Consider the following 22,558-nt stretch of genomic DNA (forward strand, 5'->3'; position numbering starts at 1 on the left):
CTTTGAATTTTAAAGCAAATGCCTTTATAGATTTTTTTGGTTTTTAATATCTGACATCGTCTGTCAGCCAATTCCAAATTCTTCAGCAATTTTTTTTTTTTCCAGGAACACCATTTTCAAGTTGTTCTTTCACTTGGAGCTTGTTAATGATAGTTAAAGTAACGTGTTTTCTTTTTATTCCACTTTTCAATTCTTTGGAACCCATAATTATATAAAATATGTTAACTTATGTAAATATATACGTATAAAGTCCGAAAATGAAGCAAAACGTAAATATATACGTATAAAGTCCGAAAATGAAGAGATATAAGCAATAACATCTGTCCGACTCAGAGTCAACAACGATACTGATCAACATGCAAGACAATGTAATGTGTGTTCCGTCTCTCTCTCTCTCTCTCTCTCTCTCTCTCTCTGCCCAGTCAATCAGTGCATGTCAAAGCAACTCATCTGCCTTCCTAATTCCTGTGTGTACTCAACTGTGAACAGAATTTTTTCATATTTTGATCCGGATTAACAGCAATTGGATTGGGGAGGGTTTACTGTACCTGGAAATTCACTATGAATCACTTTGTTATAAATGGACTTGACTGTACATGTGTGTGCACGCACACACACTACTAACATAAGAGGTACCTGTGCATTCTACTGGTAAACAACTGATGTAGTATGGAGTATTTATAAACATTTTGAGACAGTCTTTCAATCACAGAAGCCCACAGGCTGTTGCATATTTGAAAATATTCAATTGCATTTAATAAATTTAATTTCTGAACTAAACATTAAATAGTACTATACAGTTGCTATCTAAACTAAAGACTTACCCAGTCAAGAAAGAATTAATGCAGGAACATTGTGTACAGGGAAGAAAACTTTTAGATAAGGAAAGGGAAATGTCCTTTATCTTTTCCTTATTACATCATTTATTCAATTTTATTTGTCAATATACATTACAAGATAGTAGTGTGCTGAGATGCAAATTAATTGCTCATAGTCCCACCCATATCCTGTTTTTTTTTTTTTTTTTTTTTCCTCCTTATTTTCATATTCTTATTTAATTTTTCTCTCTGCTTGCAGTTTGGGTCACCAATATGCAAATATAATGCATTGCTGATTGGAGTATATATCACAGATACTGCATCAGTTGCCTTGATTTGTTTAATGTTTAAAATACAGTGATTCCACAATTGTGTGGCTTGTTGAAGAAATGGACTCAATGGTCATTCTGTTTTAACTGATTTTGCTTCATATTACTGGTCATGTTGTCATGGTAGGTTTTTAGTTCTTTCCTATAGTGATATTTGATGCATTTCAGCTATGGATGGCATCTTGGGGGCAATGCTAATTTTGTTTCAACTGGGTATAAACTTCTAAATTATTTCAGAAATGTATTCCTTCTACAACATCCTTATTTTCAATTTATTCTACCGAAGTATTGGTTTTCTTTGTATTTGCTTCTTACTTGACATGGCTATTCTAGAAATTCATTTTCATTTCCTATAAGAAAATTAAATGACCATAATATATAATATAATATATACAGTGGTGGACAAAAAAACTGCATCATCTTAAAAAAAAAGTAACATTTGTAGTGAAACGTATAAGATATTGTTTGATTACAGTCATTTTGTTTGTCGCAAGGCAAAGGTATTGCATCAAATAACACTTCTACTGCATCAGACAGTAATTGCAAGGTACTGCATCAGTCGTTTCTATAAATGTGCCGCTGGAAGGGTATACACGCTCATTAGTATCCTATTTTGCGGAGGTGTAAGCATGGCTCCATATGTTCAGTTGACACCAAGAAAAAAAGTGTAGATGTTGCTCTGTCCCAGGAAGGGCTTTCTACACGTGCTATCGTGGCTAAAATAGGCTGCCACCAGTCAAAAGTATCCACGTGCTGAAATTAAAATGCGAAAGTGGTGATGTCAAGAGATGTCCTGGATCAGGCCATAAGACAGTGGCTATGCCTTCCCAAGATCGATATTTGAAATGGCTATGCCTTTGTAATTGCCATGCTAGTGCTCCTGATCTAAAACTGGACTTTGAGATGGCCTCCGGTGTGAAACAAGTGCATAAACTATCCAAAGACTGCTTCCGGAATGTGATCTGCATACCTATCCACACAAGAAGAAGCCTTTCTTAACCCAACAAGTGAGAAAGAAGCAACATGCTTGGGCTAAAATGTATGTTTCATGGATAAAAGAGCAATGGGACACCGTCATCTTTTCTGACAAATCGAAATTCAACCTGCATGACTCAGATGGAAAGCAATATGTCAGAGACGAAAATCAGAGGCATACCATCCTGACTGCATAATACCAACATAACAAGCAAAGGGGTGGGGTGAATTAAGTTTATTAACGGAACGGTGAATGCAGAAACCTACACTGCTATCTTGGAAGAGTGCCTGAAACCCGTTATTATGGATCACCACACAGAAGTTCAAAACTGCATATTTCGACAGGACTCAGCACCTTGCCACACAGCAAAATTGGTAAGTTGTATGCTATTTCGATTTAATGATGAGTTTGTCTTCTTGTCTCACAAGGCTTAAAACATACTTATACCAATGTTCTCCCCCCCCTTAAGGTGCAGACATACCTCAGAAATGTTGGCATTACAATGTTGGACTGGCCCGGCAACAGTCCACATTTGAACCCTATTGAAAATTGCTGGTACATAATGTTCGGTACAAAATTGCTCAGAAGAAGCCAACAAGTAAAATTCAGCTGCAGGAGAAGGGTGTGGTACCACAAAATTGGGCAACCGTATATCCAAAAATTGATTAACTCTATGCCAGATCGTTGCAAGGCTGTAATTGCAGCTTGAGAAGGAACCACAAAATACTGAGGACTTATTCTGCTGATTTACAGAACATAATACTGTTACGTTAACTTATCATTTCAGTTTGTACACGTAAACCCAATAAAATGTATTGTTTGGTTGTCATGATTTCCAATTGCATGATTTCTCATATTTCCATTAATTATGCATTTTGGGAAGATATTTATGGCAATTAGGTATATCAGGTGAAGTCTTTTTATTGGATTTCATTCACAGAGATATATATCCCATCTAACTAATGCATTTCGAATGTTTCTGTAACCTATAACCTATAATGCAGTGCAAAACATTATTTGAAAAATTCACAAGTGATGCAGTTTTTTTGTCTGCTACTGTATACAGAATTTTTATAATTTCTTTCTTCCATTTCTCTAATCTTTATACCCTTTACACTTTTCTATTTTTCTTCTTTCTTTTACTAACTTATATATATCACTTTCATTTGGTCACTGGGTACTTTCTGTCTGTCAGTGGCCCTCATCCACAAATCTCCCTTTTTTTCAGTTTCTTCCTTTTCTCTTTATATAATGAGATTAAAAAAAAAAAAAAAAAAAAAAAAATATATATATATATATATATATATATATATATATATATATATATAAAGAAAATTTGAAAGTGCAAGTATAAATGCTGCGGGAAGTGTCAACAAACGACAATTGTTGTTTGTTGACACTTCCCACAGCATTTATACTGCACGTGGATGAGGGGAAAGCAACAGACAACTGTAGATGTCGGTTGCTTTCCCCTCACCCACCAGTGTGCACATGTTGTGAGCTGTGCCTAAAATTTTAATAATTTCCTGTGTTCAATAGTGCCTTATTATTTTAAATAAATTGTGCAACCATGTCTTCTAAGCATAGAGGTGAATCTGTGCCTGCATGTGTTAAAAAAGGTGCAAATCTCTTAACGATTGAAGTGAAAATGGACATTATTCATCGTATGGAATCTGATGAGCGGCGTTCGGAGGTCTGCAAGACCTTAAATTTAGCACCTTCTACTGTTACAACCATTGTGAATAATGCCAAGAAGATCAAGCAGTCACATACAGGAATTGTTAACGTAAGCATTTCTAGACCAACTTATTCAAGGAGTGAGACAATGGATAAGATGGAGAAGTTATTAGTGCTGTGGATAGATATGAACCAAAATAACATTCCTGTACACAGGCAGTGGTTATGGACAAAGCTAGGAGCTTGCACAATGAAATTAATGAGGAATTGAGAGGGACTGAATCATTTCTGGCTAGCAGGGGCTGGTTTCCCTGGTTCAAAAACCGGCAGAATTCACAATGTAAAAATTACTGGTGAGGCAGCTAGCACCGACACTGCAGGTGCTGAGGAATATTCTCTAATATTCCAAAAGTTAAAGGATGATCACTGCTACACCCCAGACCTGGTCTTTAATGTTGATAAAAAGGGCTGTACTGGAAGAAGATGCCTGGCAGGACATAAATAGCCTGTGAAGAGAGGTCTGCCTCTGGTTATAAGGCTAGAAAAGATCGACTTACATTACTTCTAGGTGGTAATACATCAGGCATTTTAAGTTAAAGCCGATGTTGGTGTACCATTGAGAGAATAAACGTATTATTAAGGGCACTGTGAAGACTCTCCTTCCCGTTTTCTGGCACTCTAATAAGCAGGCACGGGTGACCCCAGACCCTTTTTAGTGAATGGTACACTTCCTACCTTTGTCCAGAGGTGGCCCAATTTTGTGCAGCAAACAACTTGCCCAAAAGAATTGTTTTAGTCCTCGACAATGCTCAAGGACATCCAGCCAACCTTGAAGGTATCCCTAACGATGTTCTGAATGTGAAGGTCATTAATTTGCCACCCAACACCACATCGCTGTTGCAGCCAATGGAACAGGGCATTATTGCAACCTTCAAGGTTATTTGCACACAACCATTGTCAAAGCAGTGCAGGCATCTAATCAGTGACTGAAGGACTATTGGAGGTCCTACAGCTCCTTAAGACCATAAGTAACATTGCTGCAGCCTGGAAAGAAGTGTTGCAATCATGCATGCATGAATGAATGGTGTTTGGAAGAAATTGTGACCTGATGCAGTGTCTTACTTTTTTCAGTTTGAGCCAGTTTCAGTAGTGGCTGAAGATGTCACTCGGATGGCTGAGGATGTTGGCCTTGACAAGGCCAAGATCCAAGGTTGACACTGATGATGTCGGTGAATTGCTGCAAAGCCACGGTGAGCCTCTTTCAAAGGAGGACTTATAGAAGAGCTGGCTGCACAACTGGCTAAACAGGATTCTGAGGAGGAAGCGTAGGAGAAGGAGATTGTGCCAATTAGGACCCTCATCACAAAGATACTTCAATCAGCTTTGGCACAAATACAAACAGGCCATGAAACAATATGAGATAGTGACTCAGACTGGGAATGCAGCTCTTCCATCCAAAGAGCTGTTACTGACATATTGTAGCTCCTACTACAATATGTTAGAACAGAGAAAGAGAAAGATTCAACAGATATCATTGCTGCAGTTCTTCTCTAAGGCCAAAGAACCTGCAGAACCAGTCGACCCTCCAACAAACCCATCCCATTAATGCCGCCCCATTATGCCACTATCAAAGAACATCAATGGAGGGCGGACAGTAGCGTTACTACATACTCCAAAGAGGGCTCTATGGGAATGATATATGTACTAAGTTAAATTTTTATTTTATTACTTATATTTTATCTATAAATGTTATTTGTATCTCATAATTATAAAATAACCATAAATATTTAATATAAAAACATTTATATTAACTCTTATGGTTCAATTTTCGTAGAGGAACCTATCTCATTTAAATTTATTATAATGCTTCCTCTTTGATTTACACTGCTTCAGCTAACGACCCTGAGGAGGTGGAATGTAACCTCAAAGATGTGGAATAACTGCAATTCAAGCATTAAACTAATCAAGACAACTTACAGATACTCTAATCAGCAATGCAACAGATTTACATAATAGTAGCCCTTATATATAATTTTATTTATGTACACACACACACACACAATAAATTGTAAACTCAACATTTTACAATCTGTAAATATTAAGAAAGCAATCTAGCACCCATATCAATTGTATGTCTTTAAGAAGCCATACAAAAAAGAATGACATTTCTTTAGAAGATGCTTGCAGCACTGTCTTTTCCTCTAATCAGTTTTGTGGCCATTAGGATTTAAACTGCATAGATAAGGCAATGGAATAAACTTGCCTTTGCAAGGAGCTGCCTTGGTATTGCATGGATACTTTAATATTAACAGCTGGTACCTGAAGAGGGTGGACATTTCTCCATTTGCTCTACAAATGGAATAGACTAAAAGCTAAATGATTAATGGTTTGGATTCAATAGACTAATTTTTGCTTTTGCTTAATTTCTTTATTATATTGTACATTTAATTTTGATAAAATGTTATTTTCTATGATATTTAATAAATTAACTTTTTATAATATTATAAATTTAATCCTAAAGTCATGTCACTGAACCTGTGAGGTGTAATTTGAAAAAAATGAGCCTGCGAACTGTTAGCTGAAGATAAAAATCGGTGAATTTTCTGCACCTTCTTAAATATAAACAAAATTTTACTTGGTATGATTTTTGAATTTTTATTAATTTTATTCCCATATGTTATAGCATGATTTCTCCAAGCAGGCAGCCCACCGATTTTGTTCTACTTTTAATGTATTGTAAAACTAGTGGGGGAAATAATTGCTACTAGATGCAACAAAGCTTAGAATTATTAGCATTACCAAATGATGCAAGAATATACAGCATCAGCCAAAAAAAAAAAAAAAACCCCGCCCATTTCACTAATTCAATATCTCTAATAGTTCCAGTAGTTATTCTTTGAATTTTTTAAACTATCGACTTCCACAACAACAGATGAAGGTTTGTTCCAGCAATCAACCACCAGTTGGCGAAAGTAAAACTTCCACTCATCTATTATGCAACCATCCATCCTCGATTTGAATTTGTGCCCCCTCGTTTGTGGTCTGAACAAGTGGAAGAATCCCATCAACACTGAGCTTGCTTAAACCATTCAAAGCCTTATACACCACAATCAGATCACCTCACAGGTCCCTACTCTCCAGACACTGCAGTTTGTAGAACTGAAGCCTTTCTTGGTAAGAGCACCCCTTTGTTCCTTCACCAATCTTGTTGCCCTTCTCTATACTCATTCCAGCAGCTCTACATCCTTCCCAAAATGAGGCCTCCAGACCTGTATGCAGTACTCAAGGTGTGGCCTGACCACTGCCTTATACAAGAGGATAATCACCTCCTTAGCCCTACTAGCAAAGTTCCTGGATATCAATGACAAGATCCCATGAGCTGCTCCGAGGCCTTGTCATTTTCTTGCAGCCTCTGGTAATGCACTGCTCAGAAAACTTCATATCTGACTGCACAATTACCCCTAGATCTTTTTCATTTTCCAATACCCTGAGTGTAGTACCACACAGTCGATACATTACTCTGGAGTTACTGTTACCCACATGCAATACTTTGCATTTATCAATGTTAAACTTCAATTGCCATTTTTTTTCTAGATCCTGTTTAAAACAAAAAATGTAAAAAACAGCATTTTTTAAATATTTAATTTTCAATTAAATATTTCAAATAAGGCATACATTAAGTATTGCAATCCATTAAGAAAAAATTAAATACTGGCATACTCTAAGCAACAAAAAACCCATACACTTTCTTCAAAAATTAAAAAGCAAATTCACACCTGTCAGGTATAGCACCAAGGTTTGTAATAATTGGGGGGAGGGGGAAAATTGCAGAGTTAATTTGGATAAAAGTTACTTTCTATGATATTGTGCAAATTTAACAATAGCTGTTACAAGATTCACACTAAATACTTTGTCCAAAAATGTCATGACTCATGAGTTCATCATCTGCATAGCCTGTGGTACATATTCAAGGGTCAATCTAGTTGCCAATCATAGCCAATCTGATGATTCATTTCTTTGTTCCTGATGTAAAGAGTGTATGATCTCAAATTAAAACAGCGCATTACTAGAAGAATCTGAGTCACTGAAGAAATGGGTGCTAAAGACAAATGTAACTGTGAGCTTGTCAGGGACTCAACACTAGTAAAATGCCAAGTGATGCATCCCCATTTCAGATCTCAGAACAGAATAATCAAGTGTACACTGCTCTGGTTCGAAAGGGCTTAGCTCTAATGGGAGCTTCCATTGCCAGAGAAACAGGTAACACTATTTGTAATAAGGACAGCTGAACTGAAACTGGGGCTTGTCTGCCAGGAGCAAGAATAAATGATGCCACCCAGAGACTGTCAGATTTTAAGGGGATTCTGAGATGGATGAATAATGACATAGCCAGTTTAATAAGCAGAAAAAGATGGAATGGAAAATTTACAGCAATAAAAAGTATTGACACCCATAACAACTACAAATTAACCTCTAATGGTACTATAAAAAAGTTTAGGCTGGTAAAGGCTGAATTATTAGAAATTTCTGACTAGGGGAACAAAGAAATGGGAAAAAGAAGTTGTTCATATATGTGAATAAAAAGAAGAGAAGAAAATAAATTAGATCAAACCTGTGTAATGCATTCAGAAAAGTCTTAGAGACCCAGCTAATGGGTCTCTAAGACTGTCACCAAAAACTGAACAAGTACTTTGTTCCAATAATTACTGAAGAAATACCCTCTGTGGTGAGGAAAAACTGTGCAAACAAAGCTGGAAAATGGATGAAATGATATTATTTATAGAAAAACTAAAGAAAGTAGAAGTTGATGATATATACCTAGTAATTGTGGTGGAAGGTGGCAAGAGAGAGAGAGGGACTGGATAAGTGCTAATGTATTTCCAATACATAAAGGCAGTTCTAAGAGTGAAGTGGATAACTATAGACTAGTCAGTGTGACTTCAGTAGTAGGGGAAATCATGCAGGCAATAACCAAGAGTGTGATATGATTCCAGAACTATGGGCAATAAATTCAAATTACAGGGTAAGAATTTAGACTGGTTTGAAGGAAATTTTCTTTTAGCTGGCAAGTTATTAATTACTGGAGTATAAGGAGTGGTAAAAAAGTTATGAGAATGGGGGTATAAACAATAAGTACAAAATTCTATATATATTTTTTTATTTTTCAATATATTCACCCAGTAGTTCAATACACTTATTGTATTTAATCTATAAAAAGCACCTGTTTAAACTGCAAAAAGTTAAAAAAATCTTTGGTTTAGGCATCAACCGGGTTTCCATAGCTGCTTTTAGCTCTTCATCATCATCAAAATGAGTTCCACAAAAATGAGACATGAGACTTGGTTTCTGAACAAATAATAGTCACTTGGGGCAAGGTCTATGTTGTACAGGAAGTGGTGGGGGGGGGCTTTGTGCACAGGTGCACTGTCTTCACGGAGAAGCAGAAGTCAGTAACCCAACTTTGTTATTGTGGTTTAAGATGCATCATAATCAATTAACAATTTTTTTTTGTGCCTCAGAAAATTGAGGCACAACACATTTCCAGTTGATAGTTGGGTTCAAAACTTTTTTGGGGGGGGGTTGGATATTCTTTGTGCTTCCATTGCATGCTTTCTAGTTATGGATTCAGGACCAAAAAAATGTAGTAAAATTTCATTATCGTCACCAAAAAGGATAAAAATCTATCCAGACCAGATAACTAAGAATTTATTTTAAATTCTCTTTTAATGACTCCACCCTCTGATATTTGTCACAAATGGAAAGGTTTCTGGGAACCCATCTTGCACAAACTTTAGACTTCCCAAATGTTCATGTATTGTTGTTAAAATTCTTCCATAAGAAATGTTGATTACCTTTTTCAAGTTCAAATACTTTTAATTTGAACTTGAAAAATGTATGCCATCATTGAAGAAAAATTTTTTTTTTAAACAATGGCAATTATTTCAGAATTTTTTCACAGTCAAATCAATTGTAAAAAAGTTGTTCAATATAAGCCAAAATCAGTTTTCAAAGTTGTAATACAGTTAAAGCTATCTGCTGAAAGTAATGCAACACTAAGTGCAACTTGGTACAGAGGCAAGTTTATTCTGCTCTGAGAATTAAGATCATTGCATTTTGCAAGCAGTTAAATCCTGCTTGCAGCAAAAACAGATGGAAGGCCATGATTATCATTATAAGCAATTATCACAATAAATGGCCATTGTTCAGCAACAAATGTGTGCTGATTTATCATCTTTAATTGCTAAAAACTGTACTGACATCTCACTGACAATGTGCATGCAAACAGTGCCAACCCTATCTTCTTTTAAATTCACTGGAGAGACCAACCTTTAAGAACACAAATTCTTGTTTGCACAAGTTATAGTAAAACAAATGTTTTCATTTGAGCCAACCTCATTTCACAACATATATTATATGAACCACACGAAATTTCCTAAATATTTATAAATTACAGACAACTTCATTAAATGCGTTTAATATAAATTGCGATAAAATACTGAATAAAGATTTTACTTTCTTAACTGTTCCTTTTTTTCTTCTTCTGTTAATGGTTTAATTTCTTCCGTAGATTCAGAAAAATCTGAATGTCCTGATTTGACTGCATGAAATTCCATTTCAGCTTCTGACTTGAACCTTTTGCCACATCTGCCAAACAGAAAACAGCCTAACTAATAAATAAAGCATTCTAATGTGTGAAGTTCCTATTATGATAAAAGTACTGTTGCCAAAAATACTGTTTAACAAGAAAAATGCATGCCAAATATGCAAATGCCAACAAACTAATCAGACAATGAAAATGAGAATGCACAGATGACCAAATGAGCTCTTGCACTGAACAGCCAGCATAAACTTATCTTGAACTTAACATAAGCTTTAATATAAACTTAAATACCTAGAGATACTTATAAAGCACTATTCCATTCCTTCAGTGAGTTATTAACTATTACAAGGACATCCAAAAAATTACAAGCTGGTTGTCAGTATACTGTCCAGACCGATAGGACTGTTCAAAGTGGTGCACAGTTGAATATGGCAAAATACACTTCAAAAGTCAAAAACAATGGCGAGAGAGAGACATCTGAACAGAAGCATGTCTCAGCTGATTAAATCTAGCTTATTGCAGAAGCATGGACTATGAGTAGAAACATCTCTGAGAGAATTTTGAAGTTCTAAGTGAAACCAATCATTTATTCAGTGAAATGATTCTGTTGCTTAAGCGACTTCTTAGTCTGAACATGCATCCAATTCCAAGATATGATAACGAATCAATACTCTATGCTACAATATATATTTATTTGGGATGCTAATGATTTATTCATTCATTAATTAGGTTAATGAATAAACTTTCACAGATACTGCATACTTAAAATCTAAAAAAATCGGATTTGTAAATATAGGGATAGAATGGAGTTTTGAGGGAAAAATAAGTTGCAATGCATAAAAGTATTTTTATATCAATAGTAACCTGTTGAGTCCCCCACTTGGTACACTGCAATCGTAAAGGTTAATAAGCAAAAACAATGAACATATAATTTGTGTTACTGACTATTACACACACCTGTTCAACAGCTTCAACACATACTTTGCAGGCTTTATCTGGCTGACTGCTAGTGGATCTGGAAGTCTGTTTTAAAACATTATGCTTTAATAAGATGCCTGCACATCTTAGAAAATAAATAAATTAATTACAAACCTCAGAAAATATTATTACTGGGTGTGTGTGTGCAGAAGCAACAGTTTGTGGCATATAGAAAACTACTGGAAATGTCCATACTCTATCATTTGCTTCTAGACATAATTCACTGTGACAAACAACCGAATGACAGATGTTCTCCAAAGTAACCGCTAATATAATTTCCCACACTTGTTAATTTTTTATTTTAATTGTTGAAGTGTGGCTGGTTTTCTATTGTGCCCTACTTCCGTTAGGTAATAATAGCCACAAGTAGAAGTTGAGTAGGGTTAAGTCAGATAAATAGGTAAATGTAGAGGATCTCTTGATATCTCCTAATATCATGATAACATGGAGGGGGGGGCACCCTGCCTTGTTGGTAATAAACCACTTCATCCTCATATAGCTAAATGACAGGTGCTATAAATACATTAAGAATACGGGTATTATTTTACTTTTGTTTTAATAACTAACACCATTCTTTATCAGGGAAACACTAACCAAAGGTGAAAAAATTTAAGTTCAACTATTGATACATGGTTAATATATTGTAAATTATTTTTCATTTGGTAAATGATAATTATAAAACAGGGTTATTTTTTATTATTTTTTTTTGATTTGGTAGTTGTTGGCGCATAGGCTTCTGTGGCCATATTGCACCTCCCAATGTTTTTGCAGTACTTTGATCCAAGCCCGAGGCGGGAATCGAACCCGCGACCTTTGGGTTGCCAGGCAGGTACTTTACCCACTCGGCTAGCCCGGTCGGCATAAAACAGGGTTAATTTTCAAGGATTTTATGTTACAGTTTTAAAACCCACAAAGTTTGAGATTTGATATGATATATAGATGAGGTGTAATGTTGCAAAATGTTTAAGAATTTAGATTTGGAATTTATTATTTTGATGTTAAATTAATTTTTTTGGTGGAATCATGGAATATGTATTTTCTTATCTTTTTTTTTTTTTCTTTTTTTCTGGCCAGCATAGCAAAAGCCTGTGGCTTTTGCTGTGCTGGCCAGAAAAAAAGCTTTGCACTATATGGGATGCTAATGATAGTGTCAACTACTATCTTTGTCTAGTATACTATCCTTATAGTATACTGGACAAGAATAGTAGTTGACACACCTCCAGGGGGCTGAGGTTGGAAACTAGGTTAATGGGATATAATTCCATTAGGATAGGCTAAGATGTCAGTCTAGTTTCAGTGTGACTATACCTATGCATATCTATACATATATTCATACTTATGCATATTACCAATCAGGACTGGTGCCAGGGGTGTGCAAATGAGGCAATTGCCACAGGTGCCACCTAAAATAGGCAGTGCTAGATGCACTACTGCACATATATGCATGTTAAGATATAATATAAATTAGGTGCCAATACAAGGTGTTGCCTCAGGCATCACAAATGCTAGCGCCAGCCCTGTTACCAACAAAAAAAGCCAGTGGTAAAAATCATTTTATTGTAATGCAATAAAATTTTTTGATTTGTTTATATGTAGATAAAGTTCACATGCCACAGTAACAGAGTAAGAGGTGTAATATCAAACTACGTACAATCGATAGTGCCTCCACCCCAAGGAGAATGAAAAAAATAAATAAATAAAATGAAGCATTTATTGTGTTCAGAGGAAAATGTATCAATAGTTCGTAAAAATCAGCAAAAGAACAAGGAAAAGTTTAAATATTTAACTTTTGAACATACTACTATCGCAATATAATATAATGTAATTTAGAATATGTGCTACTGTATTAAACAAGAAAATGAAGATTGTAATGTGTACTGAGGTCAATTCATAAATTAGTAATTATTATATACAGTATCTGTGTATATACTAACGTACACAGTATATCAAGGCCTAACCATAGACAAGGGAATTCATTTAATATATATTAAAATACTCTGTTCCCGTCCCTGGCACAAGGAAGTGGGCTGTCCACGACCATCCAGTCTACCTATGCTGCACTTTGCCACCAATGGGTTTTGGAAAGCAAGCAGCCCTTTTGGGCCTCTACTGTACAAAGAAACATCTGGCTGGACTACCTGCACTCATGGCACAACAGGGGACAAGCAGGCACTAGAAAATGGGGAGATGAGAGTAAAAGAGGAAGATGGAAAGGAGAAATTAAAACAGAAATTCCTATTTGAAAACAGAGCAGAAAAACTTACAGCAGGGGAGCCATAATGAAGGGTTTGGAATATCCACAGAGTTGTTGTTATTTTGTTTTTAGGAGCATTAGCAACTAAGGCCATATTGCTCCGGGGATATGTGGTGGTCCTTACCTGACCTTTCCGCATCCTCCGTATTTGGTGGTCACAGGCTCGAACCCTGGTCTAATCAAGAAGCACGTGCTACGCACTACTGCTCCTGACCACCTGGCTATGGAGGCGCCATTGGGAGAAAGATGGAAGTGCAAATGTGAGTGGCAAGTTCTTGATCAAATATCACTGTAGAACGAATCCCTCACCAAGGAGGAAGCTCTTGGTCTCAGAAAAGTAATCCTACTCTTGGTGTCCAAGGCATCAGCTGTTCTAACCACTAGATAAGAAACACTATGGAAAAGATGTGGTAGGTTCAACTAGTGGAGATCCCACCCTTCAAAAGAGATCAGCTGATCCCATACCGGGGCAGTGTACCTTAGTAATAGTAGTGGCATGTGATGCAAGAAAGCAAGTGTATGAGCTTATGCAGCATCAGCGAAAACAAAACAAAAAAAAAAAAAAAAAAAAAAAAAATCAGACCATTCCCTCCAAATGCCTGTCCAGTTCCTCCTTAAATTTACTCAACCTATCAACTTCCACGACAGATGGAAGTTGATAGGTTGATAGATGAGGTGTAATGTTGCAAAATGTTTAAGAATTTAGATTTGGAATTTATTATTTTGATGTGAAACCCCTTAATCAAACCCCAACATGCACGCACGCACACACATATATATATTTTTTTATTTTATGAAACTAAAGAATTTTATATATATGGCCATTCTCACTTTCTCTGCATTCCACAGTTAACTACTATTTTGTGTCACCTTTTTACATCCTCTTATTCTACTGCTGTTTTACTTCTGCAAGGAAATTTGCTCCTGATGGTTTATATTCATATCTTATTCATATCCGGCCAATTCCTAAAAATTGTAACAAATCTCCTCTTGCCAATTATTTCCCTAATGGACTTACCTCAATTCTTACCAAAGTAATGGAGAAATCCATCAAGTCCCAATTCTTTATACTACCTTGGACCTTTTTTTCATTCAATTAACAATCACCAATATGAATTCCATAATTACTGATCCATTGGTGATACATAGTTTCTGCACACTTTTCCATGGAATTTTCCAAAGATGAGAAACATAGTTGCTCTTGACATTTTCAAGGCTTTAGGTCATTTCTGGAATAAAGGGCTTCTAAGCAAACTTTAATCTCATGGGGTTTTTTTTTTTTTTGCAATTGGGTTGCTAGTTTTCTTGCTAAACACCCAAGTGATAGCAGATGACTCTGTGTTCTAATTTTCAGATTGATACTGGAGTTCCACTAAAGCCATGTTCTTTACCAATCTTTTCTTCCTGAATGTTAGTGATCTTTTTCTGTTTGCTGGAAAATCTGTTCACAGTTTTGCTAATGTTGGTACATTACATTCCACCTTCCTGTTGGACAAATCCCATTTGGCACTCTATAACTTCTTAAACGGCTACCACCTGTTCCTTAAATGCTGATCTCTACGTAATCCTCCTATAGAGAGCAAAAAAATATTAAATTTCAATCATCCTAAAATCCAGTCCTTCTGCTATCATGTTCATCTTCAGCAATACTCAGATTTCTAGGCAAGATCTCAAATCTTAACTAAGGAGCTTTACTTGCCTTCTAATCTTTCTTATCATAAGCACATTAAAAATTGATTCCTCTACATCAAAAAAACTGGGCATTCGCTTTCTCTCTCAGCATTACTTTCCTTCTAAAGAGTTATTGACCGTATGCAAATTACAAATCTGTAACCAACTACAAATGGAATTAGTGTTTCCATATCTAGAATGACATTCCTAAAACATCTCTGAAACTCCGAGACTCTTCTAAAGAGTCAAATTAGTGAATTTTAACTCTTAAAAACTCATTGCATCCCCCACCCCATTAATAAAACATTCACTTTCTGCAACGTGCCTTTTTTTTGACAGATATTTTCATAGGAACTGTTCTGATAAGTATCTCTAATTTCACTACTTTCTTCCAAACTAGTCTGAACGACGTTTATTGGCAACATTCATTCAGAGTTCAACTCTAGTAAACTCAATGAACCAACTTTCCCTGTTCCACATTTCTACTTCTGTTCTTCAGAAAGGGCCCTTCCTTTATATATCTTAAAATTACAATCTATAAAAATTTAAGTTAAAAATCAACTCTTTTGTCACCTGAACTCAAACACTCTTTATAGCACTGCAGGTTCAATAACTTTCATGTTTGAGGTCACCATGAAATATACGTATATAGAAACCCAAACATAAAGGGTGATTTCGAATTGCATCATAAATTCAATAGTGGGTTTCTGACAACACAAGATAGCAAAAATTTTAAGAGTTTTTTTCAAAAATGCCAGTTTTTTTGAAAAACAATATTAAAATTTAATTACATCTTATGAGAAAAATAGTCAGTTAGCATCAGAAAAATATAATATAGATATAAATTTATCTATATAAATATATAAAAAATATAGATATAAAATTACATAATTACACTAGAATACATTAAAATACATTAAATAAAGTAAAAAAACACATAACGTGAATCCTTAAATTAAAATTTATTAAAATATATGAAAAGCTAGTAGGAGTAGTTGCTTATCACACATAAGCAACTACTCCTACACATAGGAAGATGATTATTACTCATTATTTCTCCCTGATTGAGGGTTCCACCTCACGACAAGTATTGCTACCAAGTTCACAGGGTGGTTGTTGTTATGTCTGGTGTTACTATTGATCGAGCAACTCTCTGACTATCCTACAGGTGTTCAGGATTCGATTTTCTGAAGTTCCTTGTAGGTGTTCGCTGGGAGACCTATTGCTGCTAGGCTCTTATGTAAGGTCTTTGGCATCATACCAGTGGTTCACACACTGATAGGGATGGTCATTACTTGTTGCATATGTCACACCTCTTTGATCTCCTGTCTTAGGTTCGTGTACTTCCTGATTTTTTTCCCCATTGGTTTTCTGTAGGTTGCCAGTGTTGGGTACTGCTACGCCAATCAGATAGGTAGCCTTTTCCTTCTTGTCCAAAAGAGTTATGTCTTGTCTGTTGTACGGGAGTGTCTTATCTGTTATTGTTATTATTATTAGCCATATGGCACAAAGAAGCCCGAGGCTTATGTTGCACCAGCCAAAAGAAAAATTCGCTGGTTACCCTGAGAGAGAGAGAGAGAGAGAGAGAGAGAGAGAGAGAGAGAGAGAGAGACAGCACGGGGGGGGGGGGGGGGGGTAGTAGTCGCCGAGAAAGAGAAGAATGATGATATCCAGCTCAGGTCCCTGGGTGTGCCGAGCCCATACTCACCAGTGTGAGTCCCTGGGGGAATTTTATTATTATTATCATAATCATCATGTTGATTATGATGCAAGTTTATAAAGTATCAGCACAAAAAAAAAAAAAAACTTCCCCACATCACTTGTTCCCCACTCCAATATTTTTGTTTAGTTCTTCCTTGAATTTAATCACACTACCCACTTCCACAATGTCAAATGGAAGTTCGTTCCAACAGTCAACCACTCACTGGCTGAAGGCAAACCTTGTCACATCTATCCTGCAACCATCCTTCCCCAAATTGAATTTATGCTCCCTCATGTGTTTAGTCTGAAGAATAGGAACAATGCCATCAGCACCGATCATGCTCAATCCAATCAAAGCCTTAAAACCCTCAATCAGATCACCTTGCAGAGACACCATTTTTTTTTTTTTTTTTTACGAACCACCAAACACTACAGGTATTAGAACCTATAGTAGTTAGTACAGTGCTTGGATTGGAGGGTGAGAAGACGAAAGGAGATATTTGTTGCATTTTTTTGCATTAGACTTGAACGTCAGTAGACTGTAATTTTCAGGAAATACATACGAAGGAAGGTTGTTTCAGAAAACGGCAGTTGAATGAATAAACAGGGAAGATGAAAAGTTGGTTCTGTGAGTTTGAAGTTGGCCAGTAAATGGATGTTGGCGGCACGTGTTCGGACTGTCTTGAAAGAGAGAGTGGGAATTATAGAAGCCAATTCAGAAGAACAGTGCCCATGGAAGTTTCTGTAGAAAAGGCATGCAGCTTGTTTTTTGTTGTTTGGTTTTTAGGAGCATTAGCAACTAAGGCCATATTGCTCCAGGATATGCGGTGGTCATTCCCTGACCTTTCTGCATCCTCCGTATTTGGTGGTGATGGGCTCGAACCCCGGTCTAATCAAGAAGCGTGTGTTACGCACTGCTGCTCCTTCCCACCTGGCTACGGAGGTGCCAAGGATTTATTGGATGATTGTTTTCTACAGCAGCATGTCCAGGAGGCAACTAGAGGAAGTAATACTCTGGATCTGATTATCAGTAATGATTCTTCAGACATCAAGAATCTGCAGATGAAGGAACCACTAGGTGGCAGTGATCACAGTGTGCTGAAGTGGGATTTACTCAAAGAGGTAACTACCATCAAGGGTAAAGGGAAGGGTTTTTGCTTTCGTAAAGCTGACTACGGTGGTCTGAGACAGCATTCAAACTCCACATGATGGAACCAACCGATGATGCTACCAACAGCAAACTCAAAACAGGAAGCATTCAAAGAACCCCAAGGGCTCACATCTGGTGAGTATGGGCTTGGCACACCCAGGGTCCTGAGCTGGATATCATCATTCTTCTCTTTCTTGATGATTCCTTCTCTCTCTCTCTCTCTCTCTCTCTTTCTTTCTCAGGGTAACTCGGAAATTTTTTTTTTTTTTGGCTGGTGCAGCATAAGCCTCAGGCTTCCTTGCACCATATGGCTAATAATAATAATAATAATAATAAACCGCTCCTGGAAGCTACCAGGCTTTCCACACCAACAAAGAAACACTGTTCAATACCCAGACCCAAATGGATGCCAGATGAACCAATCAGACGCACGACAGAGAAGAAAAATGCATGGGACACACATAAATTAACATGTGACACAGAACCCCATGACACACACAAGCCGATCCACAACCAAGCCACAAAGGAGGTTAGGCAGACGAAGGCAGACCACGAGAAATCCCCGGCAAAGGATGCAAAGAAAAACAGCAAAGAGTTCCTCACCCATGTGAACTCCAGAAGGAAGGGGACAAATCAAACTGGTCCACCTGACCTCGATGGCTCAACCGCAGACGACTCTGCTCAGGCAGCTAACAAACTAAACGAACACCTTGCATCGACATTCACACATAAGGAGTTATTCAGGGAAGGGAATGCCAGAGGTGTATTTTCAACTCCGGCAGTAAGCCAGACAATCCTGCAACAACTGAGAGCAAAGTGGAGGAGAAATTGTTCAAGATAAACACAACAAAGGCACCTGGGGGTGGATGGAATCTATCCAGCCACATTAAAAGAGGCAGCAAAGGAAGCAAGCAAATCCCCAGCCACAACCATGAGAGCCTCCCCGGACCCAGGGGAGGTACTCATGGACCGGAGACACGCAAATGCGACCACAATCCACAAAGGAGGATCAAAGGAAGACACAGGCAACCACAGACCCGCCAGCCCAACCTGTGCTCCAGGGAAATCAACGGAGGCACCGGCCAAAGAAGCACTGCAGGACCATCCAAACAAGACCCCAGCTACAGCTCAGACACGGCACGGGGTCGCCAAGGGGAAGTCTTGTCTGACCAATTTGTAGTCACAAAGGAACTGGATGCAAAGAATCACCCTGATATCACATATTTGGATCCTAAAAAAGCCCCCGACACTGCTGCACACGGAAGACCGCTGCACAAACCGGAGCAGTGCGGCACCGGAGGCAAATTGCCGCCATGAACAAAGGGACGGCCCAGTGGGAGAAGACAGAGAGCGGCAACCAATGAACAATGCCCCCCGCTGACCAATGCCACTAGTGGAGCCCCCATGATAGATATAAGCTTTCAGTGTTGAGTCCATTGCTGCTCCTTGCATCTATAAATGATATCGATGATGGTATATCAGGCTCAATGTCCAAGCCCGCAGACAACACGAAGGCCGGCAGGGCCGTCAATGACACCAATGACAGTACATCGCTGCAACAGGACCCAGAAAAGCTGAGCAGATGGGCCGAGAGGCGGCAAATGAAGCCCAACACTGACAAATGCAAAAGAACTACATATGGAAAGCAGCAATCCCAGAGCAATGCATCAACTCAGTGCCACCACACTGACAGTGGTATAGAATGAAAAGGACCTGGGGGCAACCGTGCAGGCAGACACAAAGCCCTCCGAGCAGTGCAGACGGTCCGGAAAAGCAGGCCACGGTGCCCCGCCAATGGCACACAGGAAACCCTCCAGCAGGGACAAGGAGGTGACCATCCCCCTGCACAAGGAAACGGTCAGACCACACCCCGAATACAGGTGTGGCCTGATACGGTATACAGGTCTGGAGCCCTCACCCCAAGAAGGATAAAGAGCCGCCGGAACGAGCGCAGAGAAGGGCAACAAGACTAGTGAACAGAACAAAGGGTCGCTCCCACAAAGAAAGGCCCAAGCCCCGCAAACCACAGCGTCCGGAGACCAGGAACGCGCGAGGCGCACAAAGCCCCGAACGGCCCGAGCACGACCAACGCTGACAGGACCCCCCCCCCCCTCCCGCTCGGAACAATCACCCGAGAGGGCACAAACTCAAACTGAGGAAAGACAGCTGCAGGACAGATGCTCGGAGCCCGGTCCTAGCCAGCGCATGGCCGACCGCCAGAACAAACCTCCACCAGCCATTGTAAAAGCCGACAGCTCAAACAGATTCAAGGCAGAATCCGACGAACACCTGCAGCGAGTAGATGGGCAAAATAAGGGGCTTCCCTTTTTTTTTTTTTGCTTGTTCCTTGGCCAATGCTACACAAGCACGTTCTTCTAGCATAATGTGCCTTTGCTAATCTGGATGCTATCTGAATAAGGAAATTAGAATTAGAGGCATGCAGCAGAACAGTACCTCTATGAGACAGCAAGTGGAGAGACTCTGTTAGAGAGGAATCATTAATTAACCTAACTGCCCTATGCTGAATGGAATCTAGAAGCCTGAGAGAGGTTTTGGGGCACCACCCCAGAGGTAGAAATATTCAATGGAAGGGCAGATTTGCGCTTTGTACAGAGTGAACAGTTGTTTGGAAGAGAGCAAAAGAGAAAACCAAGTTTTTTAGAAGCAGAGGAAGCAATATTTGTAATGTGCTTGTGCCAAGAGAGATTAGAAGTCAGGGTAATCTCCAAAAGAGATATATCATTTTGCCAAGAAATTGGAGTGTCACCAAAGATAAGCACAGTAGCAGAAGAATCCTTTTTGCGAGATATAAGACAAAACTGAATTTTAGAAGGATTGAAATCAACTAAGTTGTCTTTACCCCAATGGAGAATTATCTGGAGATAGGCATTTAAGGAATTGGTAGTGGATATTCGAGAAGTTCAAGTTGATTGAGCAGGGAAAGGTTTCTCAAAATGGAAAGTGGAATGCAACGTGCTATCATCAGCAAAACTATGGATAGGATTTCCAGTCAATGGAAGAAGGTCATTAATATACAAGAGGAAAAGAGTAGTGGAAAGAACTGAACCTTGGGGAACACCAGCATTAGTGGAAAAGTTAGAAGACAGAGAACCATGTACCATCACCCTCAGTGGGTGATCAGAGAGAAAACTGGATAACCAATTACAAAAAAAAACTGTTGGCAAAAAACAGTTGGCATAAGATGAAAGCTTGTTTAAAAGACCTTATGCCAAACACGATCGAAAGCTTTTGAGATGTCAAGAGCAACTGCTTGTGTCTCCATGAACTTTTCCATTGAATTTGTCCATAAATGGGTAACATAAGCCAGAATATCACCAGTGGATTGACACTTGATGAAATCCATACTGGCAATCATTGATCAGACGGAAGATTTCAAGGTAGCTTAAGAGTTGGTGGTTGATTTCTCCTTTACTTTAGAAAGACTAGAAATAATTATTGCAATGGGGCAATAATTGGATGGGAGGGATTTGTCACCCTTTTTAAGAACTGGCTGGATATGAGCAAATTTCCAAGCAGAAGGAAAAACACCTTTGGAATAAGAAAGCGAAAAAAGGCAGCAAAGAACAGGTGTAAGTTCAGGAGCACAGGATTTGAGAACAAATGGAGAAATGCCATCAGGACCTGGAGCTTTCTTAGCATTAAGATTCGTCAAAATCCTTCTGACATCCTTTTGATGGAAGACCACAGGAGGCATTAAATGGAGTGTGTTGGGAATGGTGGGAGGTGTTTTACCAAGATCATTGATACAGAGTTGGAAGAAAAATGGGATGCTAGCAGGTCAGCTTTATCCTTGGCTGAAGTGACAACAGAACCATCTGGTTTTGACAGAGGGTTTTTTTTTTTTTTTTTTTGGTAGTTGTTGGCACATCCCAAGGTTTTGCATTTTTTACTCTAATCCAAGCCCAAGGCGGGATTCAAACCCGCGACCTTTAGGTTGCCAGGCAGACACTTTACCCACTCGGCTAGCCCAGTCGGCAATTGACAGATGTAGGAGCACAGATGTGCAAAAGTTGCGGCCAATAGACCGGAGTTCTCGGCTACCATTAGGACAAGAAGCAAGTTTTCTACTCTTAGCCTGTTCAAAATCTAGTTTGGACTGATTAATAACTGCTTTACAATTGTTGCAAGCTTTGGTATAAGCAGAAAATGAATCTGAAAATTTGGAAACAAGCTAATTATGATATACAATGTTCTTCTCTTGAACAGCCTTAGCACATTTATTGAAAACCAAGGTTTAGATAAAGGATGAGATTTTAAAGTGGAGTATGGAATAAAGGATTCCATTCCTACAAGAATAATTTCAGTGACACGAGCTGAGCAAACATGACATCAGAAGTTTTGAAACAGTAATCTCGCCAAGGAAAATAAGAAAAGAAATCTTG

The 22,558-nt window shown here is 38.2% G+C and overlaps 1 protein-coding gene across 2 annotated transcripts in view; it reads right to left on the reverse strand.

Annotated features, from left to right (window-relative positions):
* LOC150081910 (UBX domain-containing protein 1) overlaps positions 1 to 22,558 on the reverse strand; it is a 231,312-nt gene that overhangs the window by 92,810 nt on the left and 115,944 nt on the right. Inside the window, exon 5 of one of the 2 annotated variants that reach the window (XM_090379815.1) lies at positions 10,314 to 10,445. The exons of the other annotated variant lie outside the window; for it this stretch is intronic. Within the exon in view, the coding sequence (XP_090235941.1) occupies positions 10,314 to 10,445 (132 nt within the window). The remainder of the gene's footprint in view (positions 1 to 10,313; positions 10,446 to 22,558) is intronic. 2 annotated transcript variants of the gene reach the window in all.

This window comes from Mastigoproctus giganteus, chromosome 8, assembly GCF_048544385.1.
Source record: "Mastigoproctus giganteus isolate SK-2022 chromosome 8, ASM4854438v1, whole genome shotgun sequence".
In the NCBI taxonomy this organism is placed as follows: Eukaryota; Metazoa; Arthropoda; class Arachnida; order Uropygi; family Thelyphonidae; genus Mastigoproctus; species Mastigoproctus giganteus.